General features: G+C 38.0%; 1 protein-coding gene across 1 annotated transcript in view; it reads left to right on the top strand.

Annotated features, from left to right (window-relative positions):
* HYDIN (HYDIN axonemal central pair apparatus protein) overlaps positions 1–20,674 on the top strand; it is a 390,515-nt gene that overhangs the window by 94,495 nt on the left and 275,346 nt on the right. Inside the window, exons 10-12 of the mRNA XM_023210374.1 lie at positions 527–645; positions 5,918–6,141; positions 14,599–14,666. Coding sequence (XP_023066142.1) covers positions 527–645; positions 5,918–6,141; positions 14,599–14,666 — 411 coding nt within the window. The remainder of the gene's footprint in view (positions 1–526; positions 646–5,917; positions 6,142–14,598; positions 14,667–20,674) is intronic.

Here is a 20,674-nt window from a genome sequence, read left to right on the forward strand (position 1 = left end):
GGTGATCACAGTTATAAAGCTGGGTACCTGCAGTTACCAATCCTAATGACATGCATTTGTACATTGCCCTTTTTCACCTGTTCCTTTGTAAATACAGTTTATGTGCTCATAACTGTTATACTCACATGACTGTTGTTAGTCTACTTGTGTCTATGCTTGCAAAAATATGTATTTTGTTGCCTATTTTATTGCATAAAGTGGCCTTTGAAGTATTCTGTTGTGTTTTTATATGTTTCTCAAGTAAATCCCTCTTTAAAATGTAAATAAATATATTGTAAAGAATGTCTTTTGTTTTTCCAGAATTATATCTTTCACAATTTCAGCAGTCAGGATTTTGGCATTCAGGATTATGATTGGCTCCCAGATAGGGTGAATCTTCAGCATTAGTTAAATTGCAGTTCCCTCGGTGCAGTGCAGGGAGCTATTTAATAATTTTGGTTATTTATATTGGTAACGTACATGAGGGAACATGATTTGGGGTAAATGAAGCACCATTTGGATGATAAAGTCAGAATTGTTTTTCTAGGCCGAGAAATCCGTCTGCCCCTCCGAATCAAAGGGGAAGGCATGGGACCTAAGATTCACTTCAACTTTGAATTGCTGGATATTGGGAAAGTTTTCACCGGATCTGTACATTGTTATGAGGTAAGCACTAGAGTTGTTCGCTGAGACTTCAAACAGTACTTGGCTTTTTGGGTTTGTTGTCTCTTATGTGTTTTTATTTGACAGAAAGTGTGTGCAATCACATTCATTCGCCATTACTCATCCTTGTTGAGACCCCGGAGCGCTCAGATTCTTCCTCCTCTTGCCTGGCCATCGTGAGGGAAACAACTTTTTATCTTCATTAGCCCTCCCTCACTTTAGTAAAAGCTAAAAAGCAACAGAGCCATAGTTTAAATGGTTTTATCCTCATCATTTTGTAGATTGCAAAGGGAAAACCCATAAATACATCTCCCCATCTGTTTAGTGCTTGTTCTCTGACAACATAAATTCCACAGATCAGAGGATGGAGAACCTTTTACATTTTCTAGAACGTCCTAATGAGCATAGCTCTTTTCACACTTCAGAATTTTCTCTTAATGCACTGGTCTCCAATATATGTTTTAAAAACCAGTAATAGTTTCTGGAAGAGACTTTCCTGCTTTATATTTCCAATTAATTAGAAAATGAAATTTTACAGGATGTCTGCATGAGTTCTTCAGGATCAGTGTTTACTTCAGTGTTTCACCATCACTAAATTTGTATCTAGGGCATATTTTTTACACTGTGTCAGACTGTAACCCTTGAAACTTCATTTTGGAAAGGTTCCTTCATTGTATATGTTTGTATTTTTATAGAGGTATTCAAAGCAATTATTTAATGAGTGACAAATAGATATCAGGTTCATACTTTATTGTGTGTGCATATCTATGTGTCTCTCTGTGTGTGTGTGTGTGTGTGTGTGTGTGATTTCTAATCCTTACCAAATTGTGAAAGTTAGGCTTTATTACATCTATTTTGCATATGAGAAATGTGGATCGTGTAGTGGTTAATATCATACACAACATCTCCCTTAATGTGTGTTGAGCACAGTGCTAGTGCTTTCACATTTACTCATTCATTTAGTTCTCACAAAAACCCGATTTGTATCCTAGCACTTTGGGAGACCAAGGTGGTGGATCACTTGAGGTCAGGAGTTCAAGGCCAGCTTGGCCAATGTGGTGAAACTCAATTGCTACTAAAAATACAAAAATTACCTGGGTGTGTTGGCGGGCACCTGTAATCCCAACTACTTGGAAGACTGAGGCAGGAGAAGCACTTGAACTCAGGAGGTGGAGGTTGCAGTGAGCCAAGATCGCGCCACTGCAGTCCAGCCTGGGCAACAGAGTGAGATTCTGTGTTGAACAAAAAACAAAAAACAAAAACCACCCCCAAACAATAAAACCCTATTTGTGAGACCTATTTGTGAGGTACAATTAACTATTTCCATTTTGTAGCTGGGTAAACTGAGGCTTAGAGAAGTTAAGGTAGTGCTAGATATTGTAACAAATAAATACAAAAATACATAATGTCTCAAATATTCTAGAAGCTTCTTTTATACCTTACATAAAGTCCAAAACAAAGGTTTCTAGTGAGCAGGTGCTCTCTTCCAGCAGAGAAGTTGGAACATTTCATGCTTGGCCACCCCTACCACGTGGTCTTCAAGATTGCAGAAGGGGAAAGGGCATGGGAGAATGTATATGATATTTTTATAGATGGTAGCGCATTTCACTTACATTCATATTCCATTAGCTGTATGCACAGAAAAAGAGGAAGTGCATTCAAGGAATGGCAACCTGAATGCCAGGGGTAACTTGACAGGGTCCTGCAGCATGTAATGTTAGTGAGTCCTGGGGGACTAGGGCTGTCTCTCCTGTTCTGGGAAGAGAAGGCCTTTGCTGGCCTCTCAGCCCTTTAGGTTCTCAGCATCCCACCCTCTCACCTTGGGTAAACCCAGCCTCCAACCCACTTGGCTCTTAGCCCAGCCTAACCTGGTGTGGGAACAGTGCCCTGTGTCTCCCACATTCACAAGGTAACTGTGGCCTAAATGGGATGATGCAGAAGGTAAACAGAGATGTTAATGTCACAGTGAGATGGACTACGCATAGGAACACTGTAAGTGAAGAAATCAGTCACATGGCTGTCATGAAATGACAAGTGACACAGCTATATCCCACACTGTCCTGGATTGCACTTGCGAGGTCACTTAGGGGAGAAGGAAAAAAAGTCCAGTAGCTCTCATTAAACTGATATTCTGTCTGCAATTTATCCAGTGTGAATTTCCTTTACATCTTACAGACTGAACTTATGAGTGCCACATCAGAAAAGAACCTTTAATTCTGATGCAAAATGGATAGGGTTTCCCTGAATGTAAATTTAGCGGAAGTGTGCTCGAGGCCACCACTTCCCACCCTCCCTAATTTTAATAGTAAAGCAAACCACAGCCAGTTAAATAAGTGTTAAATGAGGTGATGCATCAGATTGGACAGTTTGGAGAGCTGTGCAGTGGCAGAGAAGGACACGGTAAGATGCTTCTTATGGGAATATTTTGCACTCTGCGTATTTAATGCTGATGCTTCATTGCATCTCTCTTTCAATTTATTGCATCACCTACTTGAGACAAATTTGAATAACTAGCTATTGCCCTTAGTCATTGCTGAGCATAGCAGATACATAAAGAATAAACCATAACCCCAAGAGTATACACTATTCCCCAGTGTAATTAAGAAGGAAAACAAATGAGAGGCAAAGTTTGATTATAAATTTTCTTCTCTCCAAGGACCTAGACCTCAAGGAAAGAGTATTATCAGTAATCAAAAGGCCTCTGAATTGTGTCCCAAAACTATTGCTGGTTTCTGTATTCGTAAGTGGGTGCTTATTTGTCAGGAGGAGAAGAATGATGGCATATTCTTAAAAATGGAGGAATGCTCACCATACAGAAAATATGGGCAAAATGTTTCTGCTAACCAAAAAAACTAAAAGGCAATCCATGCATCTTCTGAAAGAAAAGAACAGGGTCCTCGAAGTTACCACTAATGCCTTCAATTTGCCTTCCTGTTACCACTAGTACGTATTAGTCACTTCTTAAGCACAGGTAAAATTTAAACCCATCCTGTTTGGCACTGAGGATATAAATAGCAGTCACTGACTATGTGTGGTGTCTCACATCTGTAATCCCAGTGCTTTGGGAGGCTGAGGTTGAAGGATCACTTGAGCTAAGGAGTTAGAGACCAGCATGGGCAATACAGTAAGACCCCATCTCTACAAAAAAAACCCACAAAAATTAGTTGGGCTGATGGCACATACCTATAGCCCCAGCTACTCAGAAGGCAGAGGTGGAACGATCACTTGAGCCTAGGAGTTCAAGGGTACAGTGAGCTGTGATGCACCACTGCACTCCAGCCTGGACAACAGAGCCAGACCCTATGTCTTAAAAAACAAAAAACAAACAAACAAAAACATATCAACAGTCTCTGTCATTTTTAAGCACTATTTGCCAAGCACTATTCTAAAAATTTCATAAATTAATAAATTTAATTTTACAGCAACATGAGAAGTTAGTAGTACTTACATTTTAAAGATGGGGAAACTGGAACACAGAGAAACTAAGTAGATTGTCCAAGGTTACCGAGCTAGTAAGTCAATGGCAAAGCTGAGATTTGAACCCAGGCAGTTTGGCTGTAGAGTCGCTGGCCATAATCACTTTTCTACATGGTCTCTTTAAATGGAATGAAGGGTAAAGCCTGGTTCCTACTACCAGGGAGCTTAGAATGAGGAAGATGGGGAAGAAACAAAAAAGATGAATAAAATAGCAGGCAGCAATTATTTATGCTTCTATTTTGGTGCATTGTCCATCTTCTCTTGGCAGAAGAGGCTGTCTTCCTCTGCTCTGCCTCTGCTGCCGACTCTTTCTCTCCACCATAGGTTCTGGATGCCCTCTTCCCTGCAACCTGAGCCCCTGAACTCATCCTCTTCTGCATCCACTCAGACCCCATTCCCTTAGTTACCAAGGTCTCTTCTCTTACAACAACAACAGGCAGCACTTTGGTGAGTGCTTCCTCTAGGCTGAGCACTAAATATGCATTATCTCATTTATTATAAATATGCTTTCTCCTCTGCAGTACCTCCCACAGCTTTGCCACTCCCATTCTCACCTTTCACCACTCATATTCTCAAAACATGAATCTAAAATAGCCACTATTTCCTGTGCACCCACTCAATCCCCTAAACATTTGTCCTCTGGATTCTGCAATCATGCCCCACTGGGATTACTCTCTTCCTCAAGGTCAGGGATGACAATAATCTCTAAATAAAAATAATAAATCTATAACCTTTGCTCTGAACTTACTCTCCTGACCTCTGTCTGCATCTGACTTCATCTGGGAATCCTCCTCCCTCAGCTTCTGGGTTCCTGACACACCTCACATTTGCCTGCTAACCTTCTGAAAGTTTCTTCAAGATCTCTCATGCTCTTTGTCCTCCAAAGCCTTAGGTGTAGGTTGAGGGTGGTTCCTATATAAATCAGGAAAACATGCTGTTCACCCTCTAGGTGTAAGGACAGCATTGGCAAGGATCAGAGGTGGTGTCTTTGGAAGCCAGGATAGAACAACATGGCTGTAGTCAAGGTTCATGCCCAAGAATTGTAGGGACAGTAGACTGAGGCCTAAATGTCATGAGTGTGCATGAAGGAGCTCAGGCATGAGCTCTTTACATGCACACATGAAACCCAGTGCGCAACCACATATGGGTAATAATATGCTTCCAGAACACTAGCATATAGGAATACAACTTTTCTATAGTAAAACAGTTGCTTGCATAAGAATCTCAAAACAATCATCCATCCAGTAGAATTTGAGATGAAAGTATCTCAATAGGATGAAATCTGATAGCACAACAAAGAGAACCCTTGTCATCTGGGATCCACAATGATGTCTGATTTACATTCTTCAAGCTACATTATAAACATAGGTTTAGGTAATTCTCACTCTGCTATTCAAACTTGCTTTTTATTTTTAAGTATGCTGCTTAACCTCAGCCTTCTCATGCATATAAGAGAAATACTTTCCCTTGGTTACTTTATAGAGAGTAGCAAAGAAAGGGGGTATTTTAAGGCTCTTCATCAGTGTATGTGATTAAGATCAGTCTTTATAGCGCAAGCATAATATATATGACCAATTTCATTTTAAAGAGGAGACTAAAAATGTAAAATTACTTTCTGGCTTGGGAGTTCTATCTTTGAACACTCAAGGCATCAGACTGTTCATTTGTCCCTGAGTGTTCTTTGGTTCTAATTCCTGCAACTTTCCCTTTGTTGCTGTTAAACAGTACAGACATATGCTTATATGAAAATAAGTCAGAGGCCCATTGACCTTCACATTCTTGCCTTTTATTGATATAGGCAATACTGTACAACAAAGGCAGTATCGATGCTCTCTTCAACGTGACCCCTCCAACTTCAGCTTTGGGGGCCTGCTTTGTTTTCTGTCCCAAGGAAGGCATCATTGAACCAAGTGGAGTCCAAGCTATCCAGATCTCCTTCAGTTCTACCATCCTGGGAAACTTTGAAGAAGCGTTCCTGGTCAATGTCAATGGGTCACCTGAGCCCGTGAAACTGACCATTAGGTAAGGTGCATTTATAACTAATGTAGAAACTAACTGAAGTTTTAACCTGTTGCCTTTTTAACTTTTTAAATAGATCCTGTCTGAATATTCATAACTGTCTTTGTTGATATGAACACATCAGCATAATAGTGTGTTAAATTTCCATCAGTGTTTCCCTAGTGAACATGTATAAGTTATTATAATATAGATACAGATGCTGTTTGGAGATCTAGTTTTTCTGCGAGTTATAATCTTATAAAATAAGGATTTAGACATTAAACTAGCTTCTAGGTACTCTCTATGTCTTAGGATGTTTAGAGAAAATAAGTTATTACAGTAACACCTGAATAAAATCATCTGGGCTAAGCTTTGGCCATTATCATAGTTTCTCTAAACTTTTGTCTTTTGTTCTTATTTTAAGGAAATTATTTACATGATCTCACTATCATGTCTTCAAACATTGTAAACACATTGCTCTGACTCTATTTGGATTCCCACAGCAGCAGGTTGTTAATTACCATGGCAGTTTCTCTTATTCTGGTAACTGCTAGCAAGACCTCCCTCCATCTATAAGCTGAGGTCTCCCTTGGGGCAAGCCCTGGGGCTAACATAGAAAAGAGATAGAGACATATGACCTGAAGGATCCAAAGAAAATGTACTGATCTCATGATATATACTATACATTCAGAATCTCAAGATTAGCTGAAAGGTGATTACTATTTAGTCTCAAACTCTTGCACCTCAGTGTCCCTGTTATGCACTGAATTGTTTCCCACAGAATGTATATGTTGAAGTCCTAACACCCAGTACCTCGGAATGTAACTCTCCTTGGACATAGGGCCTTTAAAGAGGTAATTAAGGCAAAATGAGGTCAGATGGGTGGACTTTAATCCAATATGATTGGTGTCCTTACAAGGAGAGGACATTAGGACACAGACATACTCATAGAAAAGGGCCATGTGAAAAAAATAAAGAGAAGCTGAAGTGAGAGACCCTCAGAAAAAAATAACCTTGCAGTCACCAACCCTTCTGACCGCAACAGAAATAAACTTCTGTTGTTTAAGCCACCCAATCTAGGGTACTTTGTTATGGCAGCCTTAGCAAAGTCATACAACCCCCAACAACTAAGGAGAGTGAATGCGTATGCCTCAAGGGTTCTGTGGCATGGCCAAAGCAGCCTGTCATAATCATAATCTTTTTTTTATTTTTAAGTCTCAAGACTTATCTGAAACATTCACAAGACATTTACATTCTCTACCATAATACATGTGTTTGTTATAAGAGAAAAATGAGAATTGTTTTCCAAATATTTGAATAACATTGACTCTTCACGAATATGCGTCATACTTATCCCAGCTGACATCCTTTGCATATGTATACAATATGAGAAGGGTGGGAATACATTTTCATATTATATGAACTTCAGCCCACTTCCTATCTTCATATCATCTCATCTCTCATGACAAGCAGTGAAGGGTGGTTATCTGAAGAAGTAGGAAGAACAAACTTGTGAATGTAACCATGTCTCCAATTCACGGATCCTCTGGTCTCATAAGGGTCTTTGATAAGATCCAGCAGATCAACTATTGGAAGCTTTCTGACTACTGGGCATCAGGAAGTATTGCTCTGAATCATAAGTACCCTTGACAACATCCAGTATCATAAGCAAGCCTTCATACATAAGCAGCAAAGATAAAACCTTTAAGCTCTGCTCTAAAAATATTTAAGATAGAAGGAATAATGGCCCTGTCTGTAGGAAGGAAAGTATAGGATAATAAAGGAGCAGTTTTACTTTTCAGGTAGACGATAGAAGGAAAAGTGCTAGCCAAGGAAGGCTAACTGCCCCTCAAGTTTAATAAGAAAGCTCATCCCAATTTCACCTGGCCATTCCCCATTTTAAGTTCAGGCCTAATAATTAATACTGTGTCTTACCATCAACATACATACATAGCTACCCTTTTTAGGAATAATTATGTATTTTGGATATTGGTTTGATAAACTCTTATTGAGTATCTCCTTCAAGCAAGGTTGTATATTAGGTGCAAGAACTCATGTATTTGGGTTTGTTAGACATTCCTGATGCATGACTACTACTACCCTCACTTTTGACTCTGAATTATTTATCCAAATTCAGGATTGCCCGTTCTCTAAACTATTCCCTAAACTAACTTAAAAATACAGTAAAAGAAATAACAAGGGAATTTAAAAGGGTAGAAAATATCCATTTAACACAAAGAAAGGCAGTCATGGAGGAATAAAGGAACAGAAAAGACATGAGACATATAGAAAATAAGTAGCATGAGTCCTGCCCTATCAACAATCACATTTGATGTCAATGTATTAAATACTTCAATTGAAAGTTAGAGAATGGCAGAATGGATTAGAACAAAACAAACCCCCAAAAAATGATCTATCTATATGTTTTTTACAAGATACCACACTTTAGATTTAAAGATATGAATAGGTTGAGACCAAAAGGATAGAAATATCTATACCATGCAAACAGTATCAAAAGAAAGCTGGAGAGACTATGTTATACCAGACAAAATAGAAACAAAATTTGTTACTCAAGACAAAGAAGGACATTTTACAATGATAAGACAGTAAATTCATCAAAAAGGTATGGCAATTACAAACACACATCTAATAACAGAGCACCAACATATGTGAAGTGCAGACAGACAGAATTGAAGGGGAAAATAGACAATTCAGCAAAATAGTAGGGGATGTCAATACCCCACTTTCAATAATAAAAAAACTAAGCAGAAGATCATAAAGGAAATAGAAGAGTTGAACACTATAAACCACCTAGACCTAACAGACATCTACAGCACACTCTACCCAACAGGAATAAAAGAAAGGACATTACTGCCAACCTTACAGAAATTAAAAAGATTAGTGGATAATGCTATGAACAATTGTATGCCAAAAATTAGATAATATAGATGACATGAACAAATTCCTAGAAAGACATGAACTACCAAAACTGACTCAAGAAGAGATAGAGAATCTGAATAGACCTGTAATATATTCCAACCAAAAACAAACAAACAAAAAACAGGATCAAGTGGCTTCACTGGTGAATTCTACTGAATGTTTAATGAAGAATTGTCGTAAATCTTTCACAAACTCTTCCAAAAAATGAGAAGGTAGGAACACTTGTCAACTCAATTTATTAGGCCGATATTACCCTGATACCAAAACCCAACAGAAACATTACAAGGAAAGAAAGCTAAAAATCCATAACCTTTATGGATTTAGACCCAAAAATCTTTGACAAAATACTAGCAAACCAAATCCAGCAACATGTGGAAAGGATTATACCCCATCACCAAGTGGGATTTATCACCAAGTGGGAAAGGTTGGCTTAACATATGAAAATCAATCAATACAACATATTAATAGAATAAAGGACAAAAACCACATGATTATTTCAATAAACACAGAAAAAGCATTTGCCAAAATTCAGCACCCTTTTATGATTAAAAAAAACAGTAACAAACTAGGAGTAGAAGGGAACTGCCTCTACATGGGTCAAAGACTGAAATGTAAGGGCTGAAACTATAAAACTGTTAGAAGAAAACATAGGGATAGGCCCAGCACAGTGGTTCATGCCTGTAATCTCAGCACTTTGGGAGGCTGAGGCAGGCAGATCACCTGAGGTCAGGAGTTTGAGACCAGCCTGACCAACATGGTGAAACCCTGTCTATACTAAAAATACAAAAAAATTAGCTGGGCATGGTGGTGTGTGCCTGCAATCCCAGCTACTTGGGAGGCTGGGGCAGGAATATCACTTGAACCCAGGAGGCGGAGATTGCAGTGAGTGGAGATTATGGCACCGCACTCCAGCCTGGGTGACAGAGTGAGACTCTGTCTCAAAAACAAACAAACATAGGGATAAATATCCATATCCAAAAACCAAATAAGCAATAGTTTTCAGATAATCAGCATCTAAGCACAAGCAATCAAAGGAAAAATAAATAAATTAGACTTCATCAGAATGTAAAAAAGTTTGTGCTGCAAAGGGGATACTATCAAGGAAGTGAAAAGACAACCTACACAATGGGAGAAAGTATTTGCAACTCATATATCTGATAAGGGACAATTATAAATTACTAGACAATTCTAACTCAATAAATAATTCAATTTAAAAATGGACAAAGCGTTTAAGCAGACATTTCTCAAAGAAGATATACAAAAGGCCAATAACACATGAAAAGACTGTCAACATCATTAATCCTCAGGGAGATGTAAATCAAAACCCCACAATGAGACACTACTTCACACTCGCTTGGATGTCTATAATCTTAAAATGGAAAATACAGTAGTTCCCCTTTATCTGCATTTTTAGGCCCCAAAGTGCAAAAGTAAAATTAGCGTTACTCAAACACAAGCACTGCAATACTGTGGCAGTTGATCTGATAACCAAGATAGCTACTAAGTGACTAAAGGGAGGGTAGCATCATGCAGCATCGATACACTGGACAAAAGGGTGATTCATGACCCAGGCTGGACAGACAGTGGATGACACAAGACTTCATCACACTACTCAAAATGACAGGCATTTAACAATGTATGAGTGATCTATTTCTGGAAATTTTTTATTTAATATTTTTGGACTGTGTTGACCATAAGTAACTGAAACAACAGGAAGTCAAAACTACAGATGAGGAACTACTGTAAGTGTTGGTGAAAAGGTAGGGGAATGAGAACCCCCATGCACTGATAATTAGGAATGTAAGACATGGCAGCCACTTTAGAAAATGGTTTATCAGCACCTCAAACAGGTAAACACTGAGTTACCATATGACCAGCAATTCCATTCCTAGGTATATACCCAGGAGGAATGAAAGCGTATATCCATACAAAAACTTGTACATGAATATTTATAGCAGTATCATTCATAGTAGCCAAAGATAAATGAAATGTAGCATATCCATACAATGGAATGCTATTTGACCATAAAAAGGAATGAAAAAAAAAAAAAATGAAGCACTGATAGATGCTACGACAGGGTAGCATGGATGAGCCTTGCTACCATGATCTTTTGTGACTACTTCTTTCCCTTGTCATAATGTTTTCAAGGTTCAGCCATAGTGACACCATTATAAACCTTGAAAATAAGGTTCATCCATTATGAACCCTGAAAACATTATGAAAAAAGCCAGTCATAAAAGACAGCACATTACATGATTCCATTTGTATGAAATGATTAAAATAGGCAAATCTATATAGATCTGAGTTGGATTAGTGGTTGCTTAGGGCTGGTGGGTGCAGGATAGATTGTGACAGCTAAAGGGCATGAGGTTTCTTTTTGAGGTGATGAAAATGTTCTCAAATTGACTGTAGTGATGGTTGCATATATTTGTGAATATACAAAAAACATTGATTTGTACACTTTAAATGTGTGAATTTTATGATGTGTGAATTGTATGTCAATGAAGCTGTCATTTAAAGAAAAAAAAACACAGGAGCCTGTAATAGTGAGCAATATTTCTGTAATTTCCTGGTTGAATTTTTTAAATCTCTGATCTCTTCTCCTAAAGATTCCAGAGTAGTCATGCATGTCACTTGCAATGTCTAAATAAGTTAAGGTGTACTTGGGTTCTCCACTGTGAATAATAGGATTTAGGGATCTCCCAGAAATCTGCTCACAAGTGAACTTGGACTAGTTAGTACCCCACCTGCTCTGTGGAGGGTAAGCCTCCTGTTCTATCTTCTGGACATTTCCATTTACCAACATTCACACACCACTTCTTGATTTTGGATGTTCATTTCTAGTTTCTTTCAACAGAACCTGACTATGGAAAGAATCTTTATGGAGATTTATCACCAAACTCATGATCGATTGCTAAGAGAAATAGACTTACCTAAATTTCCTCCTTAGTTCACTTCCTTTAAAGCTTAGTGTTTCTTGTGTCCAATAATGTTGCGTTGTTAGTGGTTTCTAGCATTTCAAACCACTAACAATAATTTTGAAAACCTGCTAAAAATCTAGTGTCATTAATAAATGTCTATTCATAAAGGGTAAAAATGCATGTATAATAATACATCATCTGTTCTCAGCTCCACACGTTAGCACTGACTTGAGTTGTTATTTTACTTTGTCAGAAATAGTTTCTTGGGCCTCATAGCCCAGGAAATGTCTATAAAGTTAATATTGTAGGTTCTGGAATTTTGTTTCTTTTTTATTGCCAGGTACTCATTTCTCAATACCGCATAAGCTAGTATTTTATCTAGTATGCCTTGAAAGATCATAACAAATATAGTTTTACTCTTCCTATTTACTCTTCCAATTCATGACACAGTATTTTCAGTGGTTGCATAAACAACACTGTAAAATTAGTGTGATTTTTAAAAATTACCCATAGCAATTTTCTTCCCTCCTATTTTTACATATGTGATTTTATAAAGTTTGAACCATAGCACAGATATATTTTGTATTCAACTTGTCTCACTTACATATTATAATAATTGAATCATTCTCTCTCTTTTCTTTCAAATTATAGTTTTAACAGACCCCTGCATTGATTTATGGCACAACCTTGGCATAGACTGTCCTAACATTCTGAATCCCTGTGAGAATTAATGTGACCGTATCTAAGTCCAGATGGGATTGTTCAGCCACAGTTCCCTCAGTTACATGTGCCTTTGGACAAGTGTCATGTATCTCTGGTTGTTTAAACTTCTGCATTGATTAAATGTCTGCTTCGTGTACATTTTTTAAACTTCTTTCCTACTTTCTTTAGCATCTTGTGCCTGTCAGACAGACACTTTTGGTCTGTTTGTTACTTTGGTCCCTAAAAGCTTCTTTTCAAGTGAAGCATGTAGCCTGTCGGCCTGTTTGTTGACTTCATTCTCAACTGGATCCTAATTCCTGGCTGAGTCCCAACTACTCCCTTTAAAATCACTTTAGATCATCAGCGTGAAATATAATAAATGCTCATGAGAAAGTTACACTTGAAACTTGTTACGGTGAGTCTTTGCTGTGGCCATTCTTCCCAGGCTTACAACAACCTCTCATCACATTATGGTCAGAGCTGGAGCAACTGGAAGTACCACAAAGACACCATCATATTCTGCATGGTATGACACATATAACATCTGGAGCTTGGTGAATTAAAAGATTCTTGCTTAATGTGTTTTATGCTATCTGTGTGTCTATAACATTTAAAAGTTTTGCCACACAGATGGGACACTTTTCAGTTCTTGCTTTTGGCCTACAGATAAAGACATGGATCATGGAGAAAAGTAATTGTTTCTCTGAAGGTAAACAAGATAACTTAATAGATTAGTTTTCTTTTGCTGTTGTAACAAATTATCATAAATTTAGTAGCTTCAAACAACACATATTTAATATTTTACAGTTTTATAGCCTTAATGCAGGTCTAGCTGGGCTAAAAATCAGTGTTGGCAGGGCTGTGTTTCCTTCTGAAGGCTCTAGAGGGGAACCCATTTCCTAACCTTTTTTGGCTTTCTGAGGCTGCTCACATTCCTGGATGCATGGTTTCCTTCTTCTGTGTTCAAAGCCAGGTTGAGTTCTCAGATTGCAGCACTCTGACCTCCTCTTCTGTCTCTGTCCTCTATTTTAAAAATCACCCTTGTGATTACAATGGGCCTACCAGGATAAGACAGGATAATCTCCCCATCTTAAATTCAGTTAATTAGCAACCCTAATTCCATCTGCTACCTTAATTCCTCTTTGCCATGTAACCTAATATATTCATAGGTTCTGGGAATTAGGACATAGATATCTCTGGGAGCCATTATTCTACCTACCATGCCTTCTAAGCTAGAAGTCATAGAATCTCTTTATTATTTATTTTAAGCTAGAGCATCTCTCCAAGATCATGAAACCTTGCACTGAGAGAGAAATAGAACAATATTTACAGTAAAGAGTAATTCAATGTCACCTAGTCCAGTCCTCTTTTTTATACATGAGGAAGAGAAACAGAAGCTGATAGAGATAAAGTGGCTGGCCAACATCACAGTGAGTGAATGTCACAGTGGTAGGAATGTCACAGTGGTAGGAGTGGAATTGGAACAGTTTATATGACAGCATGGACAGGGATAACTAATATAGTGATAGTCTTTGATGTGTATTGCATGATTAGACCTATAATTTTTATTTCTCGACACATTGATAACTTTACATAATGTGTGTCTCATTCAAAATAACAACATTTTGTGCCCTTGTTTGATGATCCATCTGCTCTGCCTCTCACCTATTCATTGGTAGAAATAAGACAGTAAGTTAACCACAGCATTGTTTGTCAAAACCCATGGTTTGAATCATGAAAGAGAATTTTAAGAACCACTGTGATAGACCATCATGTCATCATTTCTTTAAATCCTGGATACTATAATTGACATAATGTCAAGCTATGGTTTTTGTACTTATCCTTGCCCCACTTCCTGATTGTGACTCTGATTCACTGGGTTCTCTCCTTCTCCCCCACCTTGTATTCCTCCTTCCAGAGGCTGTGTCACTGGACCTACCTTCCATTTTAATGTTCCGGCTCTGCACTTTGGTGATGTTTCCTTTGGTGAGTAATTTTCCATTTTATATTAGAAATTGAATAGGATTCCTTTTCTCTACATGGAAGGAGGAAGGTTTACAAAGCACCCCCCTTCCACAGCCCTGGAATACAAAGTCCAGCACAAGGACATTCAGAACACTTGCCCTATATCTGATTGCCCTGCGTAAGGAAACAGAGTCCACACAACCATCCCAAGTCAGTTACCGCCAAGAAATCTCATACTGATTCATTGTTTGGAATCTACTCTATTGTTCAGCTCTGAAATGTTAATGTAAATGCTATATATCAGTGGTAAGCCCACTATTGAGCTCCAAGAATATCTGAAACTCTTTTATCTAGAAGTCAGACCCTTAGAAAACATCAAGGCCCCTAATATAGTACATTTCAGTAGAATATGGCAAAGGAGAAGCCTATCCCCAAGATGCCACTGATTTCCTCAAAATGCTCTTCTGCTTTGAAGTATCTACAGTTTCCAGTGAGTGCCAATGGCCATAAATACATCACAAACACGGGGCTTTTAAAGTGCAGGTATTGATTTTTATAAATGGGGCTACTTCTAACATGAATCGCTTCATTTAATGTGCTCCACGTTGAGTAGTAGAGGTCACTAGTGATTTCAAGTTACAGTTTTAACAGTGGTGGCAGCAGAAGCCACATTGTGATAAGATAAAAAATAATTGGTAAAGATACTCAAAGTAATATATATTTGACAAAGTGTAGTCACTCTCTTAAATATACCTATGGGACAGATTTTGTTTATAAGAAATTGTCCTCACTAACTAAAGAGTTTTTATGGTAGCTCTGTAATTTAAAAATAAATACATTTATTTTGAACATTTGATATGTTCCTTTTGCATGATCCTTAGATGCGGCCTGAGTTTTAGATCCTAGATGCGGCTGTTCAATCCCCATCCATTACCTACCCTCATTCTACACAGCTTGGCAACTATGCCTCTCCCACACTGGCATAAGACTAGACATTTATACATGAAGTGGATGAGCCAAAGGACTTATGGATTGCTGGACACCAGGTGTAGCTGAGGGTAGGAGTATTGTATTGATATCAAGGAATTAAGTACAAGTCAGCATCATAAATTGTGAGACTCCTCCATGCCCTACCTGTCCCTTCCACTTGAGCTCCCCAAACACTGACAGACATAAAAATTGTATATTGACAGGTAACTAATGTTGAGAAATTCATCCAGAATGTAGCACTGAAAGCAAAAGAGTTAGACTATATGAAAGGGAAATAAAGGACATGGAAAATAAGATTTAAAAGTTCTAACTAACTTGTATATAATAGATACAAGTTCTAAGTTTAAAAGTTCTAACTTGTATCTAATAGAAATTCTAGATGGAGAAAGAATGAAAATGGCCAAAGAGCAATATTTGAAGAGATGGCGGCTGAGAATTTCTAAACTGAAGAAAAACATATGTCCTTATGGTGTGCAGCTGGTTGCTCCTTCGATTCTGTGGCTCCACCATAGGTGGCATGTGGCTTCTATGTGTTGGTCAAGATTTCTGCTCTAACCTTAGCCATCATACTCACATTCCAGCCAGCAGAAAGGAGGAAGAGACAGGAAGGTCTTAAAAGAAAGGGTACGCCCCTTTCTCTTAAGGACACTTCCTAGAAGTTGTACACACCATATACGGTTATATCCCATTGGTGAGTACTTATTTGTGTGGCCACAACCAAGCTGCACATAAGGCTAGGAAATACAGCCTCACTCTGGTTGGCCACATTCACAACCAAAGCTTAGGGATTTCGTTACTTCCTGAAGAAGGAAAAGGACAGTGGGAGATAACCAGCAATTTTGCCGTAACTTAGCACATCTGGGCAACATCAGCCAGGCGTAGTGGCTCACATCTATAATCCTGGCACTTTGGGAGGCCCAGGAGTTCAAGACCAGCCCAGGCAACATAGCAAGACCCCATCTCTACAAAAAAAAAAAAAAAAAAAAAAAAAAAAAATGCAATCAGCTGAGTGTAGTTGTACATACCTGTGGTCCCAGCTACCTAAGAGGCTGAAGCAGGAGGATCTCTTGAGCCCAGGAGTTGGAGGCTGCAGTGAGCTGTGATTGCGCTACTGCACTCTAGCCTAGGCGAAAGAGCAAGACCTTGTCTCTAAAAAACAAATAAACAACAACAACAAAACCCTTATAACTCTCGTTAGGAACCAGGAAAGAAATAACAATTGCAGATATTTAAGGCAGTAAAAACAGATAAGAGAATGCTTTAAAAATAGGAGAAATGGATGAGTTGGGGGAAAATATATGTTATTAAAATTACCACAAGGAGTAGACCCTGAATAGAAAAATAATCATAGAATATACTGAAAAAGAAATCAAGTATCCACCCCTGAAGAAAAGACACTAGGTCAAACAGCTTTACAAGTGTGTTCTATCAAATGGTGAAGAAATAGATGTATCTCACATCACAGACAAATGTAGAAAGCTATTAACTCATTTTGGGAGACAAATAAATTCACAGTAAAACAACACAAGAAAAGAAAAATATAGACCGATATGTCTTATGAACATTGATTTTAAAGCATTAGCAAATCACATGCATAGAGATGCGTTTTTAAAATTACATCATGACCAAGTAGAATTTATCCCAGAAATGCAAAATGGTTTAATAACAGGAAATCCATTCATGTAATTTACCACAACTTATATCATCTCAGTTCATGCTGAGAAAAATATTCCACAGAATCCAATACTCATTCATAATTAGAAATAAAAATTCTTAGAAAACTAGGAGTAGGAGGGAAATTCCTTAATATGATGAACGAAAAATAGAAAAAACCTATAGTGGGAAAATGTATTTAATGGGGACCTTTGTTCATGTAGTAACGTACATTTAGTAATATTAATTTATCTATGTTCTAGACACTATTCTGGGGACTGGGATATTACAATTAAATGTTGAAAGCATTCTCATTCATTTTCAGAGGCAAAAAAACAAAACCAAAAAACTATTCTCAAGCTATCATATAACATTGTCCTGGAGGTCCAAGCCATTATGATAAGAAAATAAAAGGAAATAAAAGATAAGTAGTTGAAAAGAAAAAAACGAAACTATCATAGTTTGTAGAATGTATTATTCTCTACCTAGAAAAACTGTGGTAATTAACTGACAGGGCATTAGAACTAATAAGAGTTTAGCAAGGTATTCAAGCAAAATATTATTAAAAAGTAGATTTTTAAATACATCATCAATGATTAACTAGAAAATATAATAGAAAAATGTCATTTAAGAATATAAAACTATATAATAACCTAACAATAAATGTGCAGACACTACAGGAAGAAGATAATTGGCTAATTCCCTCGGGAAAAATTCATGGAAAGAGCCAATAAATTTTTGAAACAAAGACCAATGACTGTGGACTTTATCAGATATTAAAATATACTTTAAAGCATAGGCAAATAGACTAATAGAAACAAAGCCATGACTACAGGGGAATTCACACATGCTCATTGTGAAATTTCAGATCAGTGGAGGTGTGAGCTGCTTCATAAAAGGCAGAGAAACAATTGGTTATCAATGGGAAATAATAGAAAAGTGAGACTTTTACCTCAGATCTTTCACAGAAAAAAATCTCAGCTCTATTACACAGCTAACTGTGAAAAACAAACTTTTTAAAATATCAGGAGAAAATATAGGTAGTTATGTTTATATGCTAGCAAGTATGAAGGTCTTAAACAAGATGCCCAATGCAAAAGCTATAAAGAAAAGGGTTGGTAAGTGTGGCTCCCTAGCATTAAGCAAATTTCCAAACAAAAGATTTCAGGAATACAGTAAAAAGACAATGCTTGCAACATAAATAATAGGCAAAGTATTAAAATCAGAATACATGAACCTTTAAAATATGTGAAACTAACTCCTGCTAATCCATGAGGAAAAGTGAAATTATCCAATAGAAAAGTTGGCAAAATAGATGAATAGACAGGTATGGATCGGTAAGTGTATAAACAGAATAGAAGGTCTATGAAAGACATATTAAAAGATGCTTAATCTCAATCATCTTATATGTTTTTTGTGAAGAAAATATGAATACTTTTTATAATCCAACTAGTATTTCTCATGTGTTCCCACTCTACCAAGCAAGCATGGCAGGAGTTGGGGAGTACTGAGACACTGGCCTGTGGGTGCCTCATCTAGCTAACCACTTACCCGTGGTGCCCATTTCCACTGAGGTATTGTGGGAACACTGATGGCTTGTCCTTTTGGCTCCATCAGAGCCAACACTGACTTGGCTTCCACTGACTTCATCCTCCCTAGAGCTAGACCTGTGCTTCCCCCATGAAGCTACTGAGCACACTGAAATGTGCTGTAAGTGTAAAATACTATTGATTACATGTTGAAATGATATTTCTGACATGTTGGGTTAAATATACTATGTTGTTAAAATTAATGTCACCTATTTGTGTTTTGCATTGTATTTCCATTGGACAGTGTTGGCCTAAACTCTCCTCTCCCTTCATAGCCATTGAGGTATGGTTGTCTGGCCTCTTGCTATGGCAACCCTGTTGTAGACCCATGGCAAGGTTCACTGTTCTCAATCCAACTACCTTCCAGAACCATGCATGGGAGGAAGGGTGCCATGTATACATGTGTAATGCCTGGGTCCTTCTCCAGCCACACAGGAACTGAGAGATACTTGAGTACTAAGATTCCCTTTTGACCTAAGCATACCATTTTTATCCTGAGTTAGCTGCCCCAGGCAGGTATGAGGATGTTCTGTGAAGTGGTCTGCTCTGAGATTCCCAACTAGAAAGCTAGGCAGAAGACCCTTTGCTTCCAGCATCCCCTCAACCTATTTAGCCACCCTATCCCTGAGATTCTGGCCTGTAAGGCAGACGCCATGATGTACACATCTGGCCTCTCTGTTATTCTTCCCCTTCCCACACTCCACTGAGACAAAAGGAGTAGCCCTTTCCACTTCCTCTTCCTGTTTGCCGGAACTCTGATATCATCGCCTCCTTTTCCTGTATGCTGTATGCCAAATAAGAGAATAATCTGTGTGTCCATTTAAAGAATAACCTGTGTGCCAATTGAAAGGCTCTTATTCATTTTCAAAACAATGACACTGATAACATTATTCTCCATCAGATATAGAATGGGATTTTTGATGTTAGGGAGCTCTGGGTCACACAAAACCAGGTACGCATGCTCCAAGGTTAGATAGGTTTTTCCCTTAACCATCTTCTATTTGGGCCTCCTTTATTAGGACACAGGAAAGATTATCATTGGGTAATTTATCCATAGTTTCCTTGAGCTATAGAAATAAAAATCAACAGCTGTTCCTCATAGCTGGTTCAGCTGAAAGTTTTGGTAATTAGCTTAGCTGAAAATTAGAAACAATTTACTTTTCTTTTGTTGTATAATATCTTATTGAACCATTTGATGATATGGCAGCTATACAAGAGGCCAGAAGACACTGCAGAATCATGTCCCCCAAGATTTCCCAAACCTGAGACATGGAAACTTATCTCAAAAACCAACTTAATCTGCCTTCAAAACCCAAGTTATATTTTCTTTTAGTTTAGCTATGAATGCTATAAATTCTTTAATCTTCTCTGTATTGTGGCAGGAAATGTCAGCAATAACATACCTTTTGGGCTTGCCAACAGGAAATCTAAGGCAATCTGGTTTTCAAAACCACATGGGTCAGTGGATTTAGGCTACTTTGCTTTGCTTCTGGAGTCTGCACTGCATCAACCAAAGTGAGGGACAATTTTGTGATAATTTCCAATTATATGACCCCCACAGTTGAAGCCTCATGACTCCAACAAAGTACCATTATTTCCCCAGGTGGATTGGTCTCATCAATCAGACACAAAGAAGCATGGTGGCACTGGAGGATGTGGAGAGGCATTTGAAACTTTGAAACTTTCTTCCTTTCTCTCTCTCTCTCTCTTTCTTTCTTTCTTTCGTTCGTTTTTTTTTTTGAGACAGTCTCATTCTGTTGCCCAGGCTGGAATGCAATGGCACCATGTTGGCTCACT

Source organism: Piliocolobus tephrosceles, chromosome 17 (assembly GCF_002776525.5).
Source record: "Piliocolobus tephrosceles isolate RC106 chromosome 17, ASM277652v3, whole genome shotgun sequence".
NCBI lineage: Eukaryota > Metazoa > Chordata > Mammalia > Primates > Cercopithecidae > Piliocolobus > Piliocolobus tephrosceles.